The 12306-nt window shown below is 41.8% G+C and overlaps 1 protein-coding gene across 1 annotated transcript in view; it reads left to right on the top strand.

The window, feature by feature from the left end:
- Positions 1-7425, top strand: part of RAB10 (RAB10, member RAS oncogene family) — a 54290-nt gene extending 46865 nt beyond the window's left edge. The window contains exons 4-6 of the mRNA XM_054024186.1: positions 2849-2938; positions 3589-3690; positions 5056-7425. Coding sequence (XP_053880161.1) covers positions 2849-2938; positions 3589-3690; positions 5056-5139 — 276 coding nt within the window. The 3' untranslated portion in view covers positions 5140-7425. The remainder of the gene's footprint in view (positions 1-2848; positions 2939-3588; positions 3691-5055) is intronic.
- Positions 7426-12306: the final 4881 nt, after the last annotated feature.

Below are 12306 nucleotides of genomic sequence, written 5' to 3'. Positions count from 1 at the left end.
CTCCATTCTGCTGCACCATGCATTGCCAAAACTACCCAAAAGACAGCACACTGAATGGTGGCAGGCTGTACACGGGGATACCTACCCATGGTGCATTGCACTGCATCAACACACTCCCTTCTGGTGAGTACATGCAGCACCGCTGCAAGGAGCCAAGTATGCATGCCCACAAGCAATAAACTACCTGTAGCAGCTGTGTGCCAGTGTAACTTGTGGTGGCAAAACGTTGTCGTGTAGACATGGCCTTTATATGGTTTAACTGCTTCACTCCTGTCTTTAGTTTCACAGTTAATTTCCAGATGAAACAAATGAGGCAGTTGACACTTCATAGCTATTGCTTCAGATGGTCTGCCGACCTTGGTTTAAACAGTTAATGCTTTCAAGGTTTTCCTCTCAATGACCACTAGAAATTTAAATTTTTAAACCAGAGCTTACATTCTGTAATAGTTTTGTGGCAAGAGTGCACTTCTGTAGCAAATTTCATAGTAATGGAATTGTGGGATACGTAAGCCCCGATTGTAAGAGAAGAGAATGATGGAGAAACTGGGAAATGAAAAAGTGTAAGAAAAAAGTGAGATGGAATCAATTAACTTAAATTACTAAATAAGAAGTTAGCACTTCAAGTACATGACAGACTAACTTGTGCCTTCCAAAAAGCAAGGTGGCACGGTGCACGTTTTTCACTTTGGCTAGTAGAAGTTAATCTAAGTCTCTGGTATTGTACGGTGGAGTCTGGTTGTACTTCAAAGATGTCTGTTGTTGCTGTGTAAGCACTGTGTGACAAACAGCACTGTGTCTCAACTGTCAATATTTTCAGTGCATGTTTCTTTGGTCTTTCCTCCTTGCCATCTAAGTAGTCTCCCAAAAACTCCAAAACTGAGTTGATCCTGGTCAGGCAGGCCTCCTTCTGAAACAACTTGTTTGGGCCATTGCTGTAGGCAGGAAAACCAGATTATATAGACCTTTGGTTTGTTAGTTATTTATGTTAAGGAATACTCCATTAGTAGATATTAAGATTGTTGAAACAGGAGTAAATTCAGATTACAAACCCTTCCAAAAAGTTTCTGCTGGCATGTCACCAAAAATACTTGAATTCTCCACTAACTGATGCTTTGTTCTATTGGTCCATGAGGACTTCCAGAGCTATGAGTTTGTCACAATTATTGGTTACTATAGTGTAAGTAGGGAGGGCTTCCCTGTAAGCAGATATTAATGAACAAATGTTTAAGGCTCTGTTCTGTTCCAGATGAGCAGGTAATTGTCTTGTCAGACTGTCCAGAAAAGTTCTCTCAGTATTTGATATTGTAGGCTTTGAGATTGCTTTCCTGGATGTCTAAGGGAGCAGTCAGTTTCATTTTAATGTTGTACATTATAAAATTCCTTCTCGGCACATCGGTTTCTATGTGTTTATTTGCAGTTGAGCAATGGTGTAACACTCCATTTTTCTTTTCATGGTACCCTTTGTGCCGCATTACAGGGTGTAGTGAAACCAGCACCCGCCCTATGAAGCAGGATTCAGATGAGCAGCTTGTGTGCATATGTCAGCACGTGCAGAGCAGGATGAGATACAAAGCCGACACTTACAATAAGATTAACATAGTCATTGTACTCTTCAGATTCAGTGATGCTAGAAATTCTCATTTCCTTTTCTCAAACAATGCTAAAGAACCGGATCCATCCACTGTACTCCCTCTCCAGGGCCAGATTTCCCATTTTAGTGTGCATTTTGTTGAAGTATTCCAAGATCACCATGTAAATGGGTTTCTAGCTGCTGAATGGAAACTAAATGCTTTTGTGCAGATTGGGTTTGGATAATTGAACTGTTCACTCAGCCCTACATCTATACGATCGCCCTACCAAATAACTCAAGAAGAGCTGTTAGAACTTAGCTGGAGGCATTTCCTGCTAACCAGTCAGCTCTTTAGCTTTGCAGTGGTTGACCTTTTTAAACACCGTGCTTAAACAAGCTACTGTCTGCACCGTAACACTGTACAAAGGAGACTAGAAACGCTTCGGCCTGATCCACACTTGTTGGCATAGCTGTGTCAGTCAGGGGTGTGGGGGGAAAACCATGTACAGCTATGCCAACAGAAGAGGGCTAACTTCATTCGGGGAGATGGTATTTCTACAGTGACAGAAAAACCTCTTCTGTCAGTGTAGGCTGCATCTATACCATGGGGCTAGGCAGGCATAGCTATGCTGGTATTTTCTCCATCGTGCAGGCATATCCTGAGAAAGTTGCATCAAAATCAGTGATTCCAGTGCATGAAAGCTTGGTTATCTGTGTTGGCAACCCTAGACTTTTTCTCTTTTATCTGTCCTTAGTGTTTTGGGCTGTATGAAAACAGGACTAAATGTTCTAAAGGCAGTAAGCCAGCAGACATTAAATCTTCTTAGTGGGGCAGGAAGTTGATTCTTTCTGTGGGTAACTGAGCTTAATTTAAGCAGCATTCAGTAGGTTAATGTCTTTAGAAGAATGCAGACTGCCAAACACCATTTGGTCCTTTTTATGAAAGGAGGCTTTTCTAATCACAGACTACGGGAATAGAAAGACAAGGGCAAATTTGGCTTCTGCTGGAGGTGGCAGGGTTGCCTTAAAGTCGTAGGCTTTTTCCGCCATATCCCACATTCAGGGTATGAGCTCTTTTGTGCAGAGCTGCCCCGTAGGGAACATACTTAGCACAGTCCTGCCAAGCTCCACCAAAGAGGGTGGGCCACCCACCTCTCTCTAAACTGAATCAAAATGCCAAAAAGATGAGTTAATACAAAGGTGAACAAGGTATGTGCATGTTATCTTTGAGCAGATGTGAAAACCTATATAATGAGCTATTGCTTGTCCCTGTTTTAGCATGCCAATGAAGATGTGGAGAGGATGCTGTTAGGAAACAAGTGTGACATGGAAGATAAGAGAGTTGTACTTAAAACAAAAGGAGAACAGGTGAGTGTCAAGCAAGAACTGGTTTGAAAAAAGTGTCACTGAGACCTTCCCCAATTTGCAGAGATGAAAAGTATGGAATCATCCAAACAGCCATTATAAAACTGAAGCTGTTTTAGGGGTTCATTACTAGAGAATTTAAACTCCATTGTAAGACCTGCCAAAGAATAATATGACTAATATTGGACTTGCTAATGACTTGTAAACCCAGGAGAATCTCTTCTGGAGTTGTATTTGAACATCTACATTTAGGCTAGTCTGCTGGTAATGCGAACTCAGCTGATCGCTCGGTTTCCTCTATTTAGTTTCTAACATTCTCCAGCAAATCCTTTTGCTTCAATCATTTATACCATATGACATAGATTGGTGGCATGTATTAGATTTTGTAACTGTTTATAATTTATCATATCTGAATACCTACTTCTGTGTACCTCAGTAAAACTGTTTTGTCTTCACGGAGCATTAGACTATTTTACCCATATCTTCCCAGTTTGATTAACTAGTAATCATTTGCACTCCTGTCTGCTGTACTGAAAACAAATATTACACCTGCTAAAGCAAGCTGGTCACTAACCATAGTTATCACTGAGCACCAATGTATAGCATTCGAAAGCCTTACATGCGGTTTAATCTTCTTGCCTCTCTTGGTTTAGATTGCGAGGGAGCATGGTATTAGGTTTTTCGAAACTAGTGCAAAAGCAAATATAAACATTGAGAAGGCATTCCTCACATTAGCAGAAGACATTCTTCGAAAGGTAAGTGCCCACGGAATTTGTTTTCTCTAGACTGCTTATTGAAAACCAAAATCGCTTAAAATATCTCCTACAAATCAAAACTAGCAAGACGTGAGAATTTAGCTGAAGTGGTGTAGATTCCAGTTTTAAAACGAAAATCTACAAGTTTTGCAGACGTGCTATACAACCAGGGGAAACTTTGGATACTTCATTTTGTCTTAGATTGCACCTTTATTATAATAAATTGGGCATTGCTGGGAAATAGGAACTGTTAAATGTTAACATTGTTTTTGGGAAGACACTTAGCCACTCTAGACTTCTGTGTGTCAGTCTGAAACTGGGGATACTTTTGTAGCTCTGCAAGGGTATTGTGGTAAAGGAGAAATAGAAACATAGCTGCTATCCTGCAATACAGCAACATGCTAATGGATCACTTAGATCAGGTTCTAAGCAGCTGAAAATAGCATCTGAGCAAAACCACTTGAGCTTAAGGTTTTCAGTGAGGTCTAACCAAGTTTGCATCCCATGATGCAAGCAAACATGGGTGTCTTAGTGTCTCAGAATTTGGCTTACAAAGCAACTTAAAAGCAAACTCCTGACTAGACCTGCAAGTACTTCACAGAAAATGTTCCAGTCACCAGACTTGATACTGAAAACTGGAAAGCAAGCCAAATGTGTAAGACAGTGGTTTTTTAAAAAAGCGTGCATGATTGGGTGGGGAGAGAGAACCCCTGTGGTAGATAATTGGCCAAGAAGGAATTGAAAATATAGAGCAGATATATTGCTATTGTAAGTGGTTTTGTGTGATCTGAATAAACTGCTTATGCTAAAAATATTAAGTCTTAGCTGCTGGGGAGAATGACTTGTCTGAACGTTAGCCAAACAAGAGGTAACTTGTCTAAGCTGCCTACTAAAACACACTAAAAGAGCGCTTCTCTGTACGTAGATTATTCTGACCCCAAATAATTTTTAGAACAGCCCACATAAGTGATACTCGAACCCCCAGCTAAACCTGTTCTAAGCTATTGCCTGAATGTGTGTCTCCTTAGTGTACTCTGTGACTTGATGGTAGGATAAACAAAGCCCCAGTATAAGTCCCAAAAGCAAGGGTTCGAAGCAAAGTTAGGTTTATTTTGGTGATGGGCCCAAACCGCAAAGTTTGTTCCAAATTCTGGAAATGATGAGTTTGATATGGTAGGACAGGTTCAGCTGAACTACAAAGTTTGACTCCAGATCTCCACAAAGTTTTGTGCCGGTTTAGGACCACATCTAATTTATGGGCATATTATCAACAATATAAACATCATCCTTTTGCATGCTTATTTCTCTTCAGTGCTGAATGTTTGCATCTCTTCAGAATGTAATTAGCGTCTCTTTTCATTGCAGACCCCTGTAAAAGAGCCCAACAGTGAAAATGTAGATATCAGCAGTGGAGGAGGGGTGACAGGCTGGAAGAACAAGTGTTGCTGAACGTTCTCCTAGATCACCAATCGCCATCTACCACCCCCACCCCCTTTTTTCTCGCTGCAAAATAAACCACTCTGCCCACTTTTAACTTTAAATGAATGTTTCGTTCCTCATCTTAACAAAGCTCCAGCCTCCCTTTGTTCTTCCATTTAGGACAGCTTGCTGACTATAATTTTCTCAACAAAATGTATAGAAAAATCATGTCTGTGACTTCTTTTTTTTTAATGTATCTGCTCAACTCACCACTACATTTTGGTTGTATTATAGTCCCGTTCTTGACATTAAAACTTATAGCAATCATTTCAACTCTATTCTGCAAAATTGTATAAGAATAAAAGTTAGAATTAACACTTTATTTTGTACAACAGTGGAATTTTCTGTTATGGATAATGTGCTTGAGTCACCATATTCTATAGACATGCATCAGCAAAAAAAGCCAGGAAAAAAACTCATTTTCGCCTTGAGTATGTAAATGGGGTTTATTTTGTCCTGTGCCTTATGTGGAAAGGAACTTTTTTTTTCCTTTTTGTTTTGGTGGAAGCATGTGCAGGAGACGTACCATCCACACGTGACCATTTAAAAATATTAAACTCTTTTGTGGTTGCTTTACTGTGATTGTTGGTGTAGTGAATAGAGGACAAAGGGTGGTGCAAAGATCTTAAATTTATCTGCTAAGTCTCCTTTTTGGTGACCTAGCCATTCAGAACTGTTCCTGCTGCCATTTTTTCTCACTGGCAACTTTTTTTCCTTTTGCCTGCATGCTGCTTTTATTTGCTTTTCTTCATGGTGTGATGTGTTAATTAAAAGATGGCAACCTGGTACGTTTGCCAAAGTTAATACAAAGCACTAATTTAGCTTTCAAGGTAAAATGTTATGCCTACTAATTTCCCTCTAGCCAATGTCCATTCACTAGTATCTTCCCCCTCTCTCTCCTCCTGCATAGCCTATGGGTTTTATGATATGGATGAGGTATTTGCATGCACTAGTTTTGATGGAGGGTGATGTGGTTGTCTACTTTCTGTGTGAGAATATAACATACAGTTCCCAAACTGACAACAGTTAATATGAACTTAGTCTCTATTAGCTGCTCGAACAGGGCATTTGTTAGCCTAGCAAAAGGTTAAGTAAACTAGTCATTTAAAAACAAAAAAGAAGTTGGCAGTTGTGTTGGATTATTGCCTCCCCTACAACTTCCATTTTTTCCGGTGTTCAGTTCTTTATGATGATAAAATTTAATTTGTTCTTCATGGTCATTCTTGAGCTCATCATTTAATCCTGTTGGAAGACAGCAGGTGACTCAGGCAGGGAGGTAGAATTGGTATCCCTGTGTTCTTGTGCCCCTGGGGGTGTTTAACTTTTCTGCTTTGCTTTCATGCTTCAGCTGTAGATAAGGGTATGCTAGCTTTGCTATTGTCCCCAAAAGACACCTGTGCTGAAATCATTGAATGGCTTCATCCATTTCTAGCGGAGAAGAGAGTTGAAGGACCCCAGGCTACTTTAGACTGCTCATGTTCAATTGGGTGCCTTGTTAAGGAGAGCATTTTAACATCCAGCTGGCTTGCATATAAACAGTGACGGAGGATTGTCCAGCAAAGAACACATGAACGTTTCTAGCAGAACCCCCAAAATCTGCTTTTCTGAATCTGATTGGCTTGGCCTGACCTCTGTGCACTTGGTTGCTTGATCTTCCTCGACTAAATAGTGAAATCAGCAAATGACCCTGACTTGACTTTAATGAAATGACAGTCTTTTAACGTTAGTCTTGTTTTGACCTGCTGTCAGTTTAGTAACTTTACTGATGTCTCCCTGGTCCTCTGTTCTGGCAGTTTCTCTCCTCTGTACTCATTCACCCTGCCCAGTTGAATGGCTGCTGGGGGGAAAAAGCAAGAAACTGGAGCTCTAGGTGATAAATTTACACTGTTTTGTTTCTCACGTATTAAGCATATTGATCAGCATTGTAAATAGACAGAATATGGCTACCTTTTTTGTTAAATCTGCACTTTCTAACGTTATCAAAAAAGGGAAAATGGAGTATACATCAATTTTTGTATGGTCTGTTTAAAACATGGGGTCTTTATTTGCTTAATGGGGCTTAGCCCACCTCTGTAAGTCTGTTGGGATCCTTTGTAGAAGCAGTGTTTATTAAACACCGAGCAGTTAGAGAACAGTCCACTCTCTGATACAACTAGCTACAAATTCAGTTTCATATTCTACTTAACAAGTTAAATAAACTGAAATATTTCTAGATGGTCTACTTCTGTTCATATAAAAACATGATTTCTAACTGTGCGACTTGGCTTTCATTTACTTGTGGAGTACGACACTCCGTGTTGGTTTGAAAAGAGGGGAAAGCATCCACTGTATCTGCATATGCTAAAGAAACCATTCCACTGAAGTATTAGCAGTAATGTTATAGTCCTGCTTTCTAGCAAATCTTGTCTTTGTACTTAGAAGAAGCATCCTTCCCCAGGTGTGTGGAATGTCTCCTAAGGCTTGTGTAGAAAACCGTCTAACAGGTGCTTTTTTCATACGGTGGTGGAGTCATCTGGCTGTGGCCTGACCTAGCAATGTCCATGCTAAGATTAATTAACCTGATGCATATTTAAGTCAGCTGCATGCTATGAACTAATGCCAGTGAAGGTGTCTTTAATGTAATCTGCTATCAGAGCAATATTGATTGCTACCTTTTTGCCAGGGCAAATATGGCAAGAGTTGTAACTTTCAATTTCCATTACCAATTTAACTTGTATCTATTTTACAATTGTTTTTAAAAACATAATGTTTAAAAAAACTCTCCTTCTCCATCCGCTCTAGTGAGCCAACTCACCTGCAAACAAGCTGTGCTGAGTAGCAGGATGGCCAATGCACCAAAGACCGACAATACTAAAAGCCAAGCTTCTCGCTCGGGAAGTCATGGCTGTGAAGAAACATCTAGCCTTGATTATAAGGCTAGACTATCGAAAAGCTTAAGTAAAAATAAAAGAAGAACAGGAGTACTTGTGGCACCTTAGAGACTAACAAATTTATTAGAGCATAAGCTTTCGTGGACTACAGCCCACTTCTTCGGATGCATATAGAATGGAACATATAATGAGGAGATATATATACACACATACAGAGAGCATAAACAGGTGGGATGCAAACTAGACACAATTAACTCCGGTTTGAATAAGGACTGGGAATGGCTGAGCCATTACAAACGTTGACTATCTCCCCTTGTAAGTACTCTCACACTTCTTATCACACTGTCTGTACTCGGCTAGCTTGATTATCACTTCAAAAGTTTTTTTTTTTTTTTTTTTTTTTTCTCTTAATTGGCCTCTCAGAGTTAGTAAGACAACTCCCACCTGTTTATGCTCTCTGTATGTGTGTATATATATCTCCTCATTATATGTTCCATTCTATATGCATCCGAAGAAGTGGGCTGTAGTCCACGAAAGCTTATGCTCTAATAAATTTGTTAGTCTCTAAGGTGCCACAAGTACTCCTGTTCTTCTTTTTGCGGATACAGACTAACACGGCTGTTACTCTGAAACTTGTAAAAATAAATGGTAGGCATAGGAATAAATACACTGCTACTCTACACTCATTGGCTTTTTATTTAAAACACATTCCTTTATACTATGTACTACATCAAACTGTATACAATAAACCACCATTCTCTGTCCCATTCTTGCTTTTACCAAGAGCAAATAAAATCAGCCTTTCTAAACTTGTATTTGTTATGTGGTAGGTCCTAGTAAAGATTTCTTGGACCTTGTTTTGCCTACTTGCTGGGTGAGTGGGCTGTGATGAAGTTTTTTAGCAGACAGTGGGGTGCATACTGACCGCACACTAGTCCCTTTTTGCAGGAAGAGGTAACAACATTACCTGATTCTATATTGACACCGGAAGGGATGCATATGGCTATCTGTAGCAGCAAGAGCACCACCACTGCCATTTTATCCTACTCGGTGTCCTTTAGTAATGAGCTGACAGGCAGTGGTTATTGAGTGGCACACTTCATCTGGTCAAGAAGAGATTTGTGCATCTGAAGAAATGCAATCACCATCCTCAAATTCACTGCTGATGTCTTATTGCTGCTATTATAAATAGATTTGGTACATAAGTGACCACTTCATATTCTGTGCCTGAACAGCACAAGCTGTTGTGAAGTGCTCACAGCTATCAGATCTGGAAATGTAAGAAATAGTTGAGTTTACCATGGCACAACTATTAATTGATGCTTTTACCTATTAGTACAGGAAAGGTGATGGAGGTGAAAGTTGAGACTAATTGTTGTTTGGTTTTTTTTTTTTTTTTTTTTTGAGCATAAAATCAGGATTCCCCCTAAACACTTGATCTCACATTTTATAAGCCTCAAGCTTGTGAGTGCCCGTGTGTGGTTATGGGCTATTCTAAGGAAGACAGTGTTCAGTTGTTCTCAGTAGGACAAGAAGTAATTTGCAGCAAGAGATTTAGGTTAGGTACAAGGAAACACTTCCTGTCTTTAAGGCTAGTTAAGTACTGGAACAGGTCACCAATGGAAGTTGTGGGATCCCCATCATTGGAAGTTTTTCAGAACCAATTAGACAAACACGTGTCAGGGATAGTCTAGGGACACTTTGTCCTACCTCAGCGTAGGGGGCGGGAGAAGACTAGATGACCTCTTGAGGACCCTTCCAGGCCTACATTTCTGTGATTGTGTTCCCAGTTCTGTTAAAAGCACTTATCTGCTGCACACATTTTTAGTAAAGTATTCTACTAATGCAAGGTTTCTAATAGTTTATTTCTGTTCTACCTTCAGTAACTGAAGAACACATGCAGATTGCAAAGGGTGATTATTTGCCCTTGGATGAGTTGACATTTTTAAGTGACGGCTCAGCTCTGGCACAGTATCTAGTTTTGGGTTCCCATATATGAAATATCTGTGGCACAGTATGTGCTTATTGGAAGGATGATAAAATATGGTGTGGAACATCATGAGAACTGGGGACGGAAATCCCTATGCTTACCACAAAGGTCATGAACCAGTCCTGTAGGAGGTTTTACAGGTAGAACAGTCCTGATCCGAACCTAGCAATGATAAAAGACAAACCAGGGATGTCCTTGGCTCCTTTTGGTGTGTGCTGTGTACACGGCTCTGAGAAGAGACCTGCCTTCAGTCATAACGAAGGGCCACATATTACATGTGAAGGGTTCAGAGGGCACCACTAGTCAGCGATGCTATGCCTGGAGTTAAGTCAAACTGAAGGTGACAACTGCTGCTTATTGATCACCACTGTGACCAACAACCTTTTCTTCTCCGGTGTGGACAGGCAGGACCAGGGGAAGCTGACCACGATAACAGCCAGGCTTATTTGTGGAAAATGTCTGAAATGCTTCTCCAAAAAGGAAACTGACACAGGCTTGCAGGTCAGTTCTTCTGCACTAAGAGTTCTTCGGCTCCACTTCTGATCTATGTCTAGAGCTTTGTGGCTGTAGCACACTCTTACTTTAGCTGTGGTGCTTGGAGTCTTCCTCTTGAGCTGTTAAAACCTTACGCTGTCTTGCCAGAGCTAGAGCGTCAGAGAAATGTCAGGCTCGAAGAGCTCTTGATAGGTCACCTAGTCCAGTCTCCTGCACTGAAGACCGTGGGCTATGTCTACCTTTAAAATGCTGCAGCGGGCCTGCTGTACTGCTACAGTGTAGACAATGCCTGAGGGGAAGGGTTCTGCTGTCCATCTCCCCGAGATGGTTGATGGGAAAATATTCTATTAACCTAGCTACCGGTTCTTGGGAAGGTGGATTACGTACAGTGATGGGCAAACCTCTCCCCTCGCTGTAGTGTCTACACAGAAGTGGCACAGGAGCGCACCTGGAGCTGAGCTGCTGTAGCCTTTTAAGTGTAGACATAACCTTAGTGCTGTGATGCCAGGGTGGTGAACCCAAGCCAGGCCTGGAAGAAAGGAAGCTAGTGGAAGCAAGCCCAAGGTGCATTCAGCCCAGCAGACCTTTGTGTGGCAGGTTCAGAACACAGGGCATCCTGAATCCCAACCATGCTCATTCACTTGGACTCAGGATGTCAAACTCGGTGGAGAGGGCCGAGTTCCATTTTGAATTGTGGCAATAGGGCTTCGGGCTTCATGCTCCTTGAGTCCACAGGACTTGGAGTCAGAGGCAATGCAGCCCAGGAGGACACATCAATCAGGCTGGATTTTGCCCTAGCCCATGCTGCTGCCATGAGGAGCTGTGTAGTGAGGTGGGAGCATACTCCGGAACCTACTGTGGTTCCCCAGATGAACAGTATTGCGCCTCATTTTATTTAGCCTCCATTAATTATTCCTTTCTCAACTGGAAACTGCGGGCCAAGCTGCATTTTGAAACATGTAATACTGGAGTGGGAAGGTTAGGCTTGACAAAGCCCAGGTTGGGATGATTTAGTTGGGTATTGGTCCTGCTTTCAGCAGGGGGTTAGACTAGATACCGCCTGAGGTCCCTTCCAACCCTGATATTCTATGAAGTACCGTGAATGCCAGGAAGGCCTTAGGAATAAGGGGCAGGCTGTAATTTGAAAACCAGATAGAATACAATTACATTAACCAGGGTTTTCAAACTTCATTTCACAGCCACCTCCTTCTGACAAAAAAAATTACTACATGACCCCAGGAAGGGGGACCGAGGGTTGAGCCCCTCCACCTCAGGGTGGGGGGGCTCGAGCCTCGCCCCCCGGGTGGAGCAAAGATAAAGCTTGAGGACTTCAGCCCTGGGCAGTAGGGCTCAGACTTTTGGCTTCAGCCCCAGGCCCCAAGCAAGTCTAACACCAACCCTGGCGACCCCATTAAAACAGGGTCGTGACCCACTTTGGGCTCCTGACCTACAGTTTGAGAACAGCTGGATTAAGCTTAGGTCGGTGGGATCTAATACTCTGAGGAAAAATGACGACACTGCCATTCAACAGGTGTGAGGGCCAGGCAAGCCAGACTGCATTAGATAAATGGACGGGTGGGAGCAAAGAGTAGCTTAGACGTAGGACAGTACGACAGCAGTACAGGCCAATGCATTTGCTTGGCAGAGGCTTGTGTTGCTCAGCTAAGTGACGACTGAAGGGCAGGGATACAAAATAGTTTGCAAACCTGTGGCAGGTGTAAAGGTAACGCACCATTTAACAAGCCAGCAAGTTTTACACTGACCAGCCTCTGGAACCTGCAG

Source organism: Malaclemys terrapin, chromosome 3 (genome assembly GCF_027887155.1).
Source record: "Malaclemys terrapin pileata isolate rMalTer1 chromosome 3, rMalTer1.hap1, whole genome shotgun sequence".
Classification (NCBI taxonomy): domain Eukaryota; kingdom Metazoa; phylum Chordata; order Testudines; family Emydidae; genus Malaclemys; species Malaclemys terrapin.
Note: the sequence above shows the minus strand (reverse complement) of the source record. Positions and strands in the feature narration are given on the sequence as shown.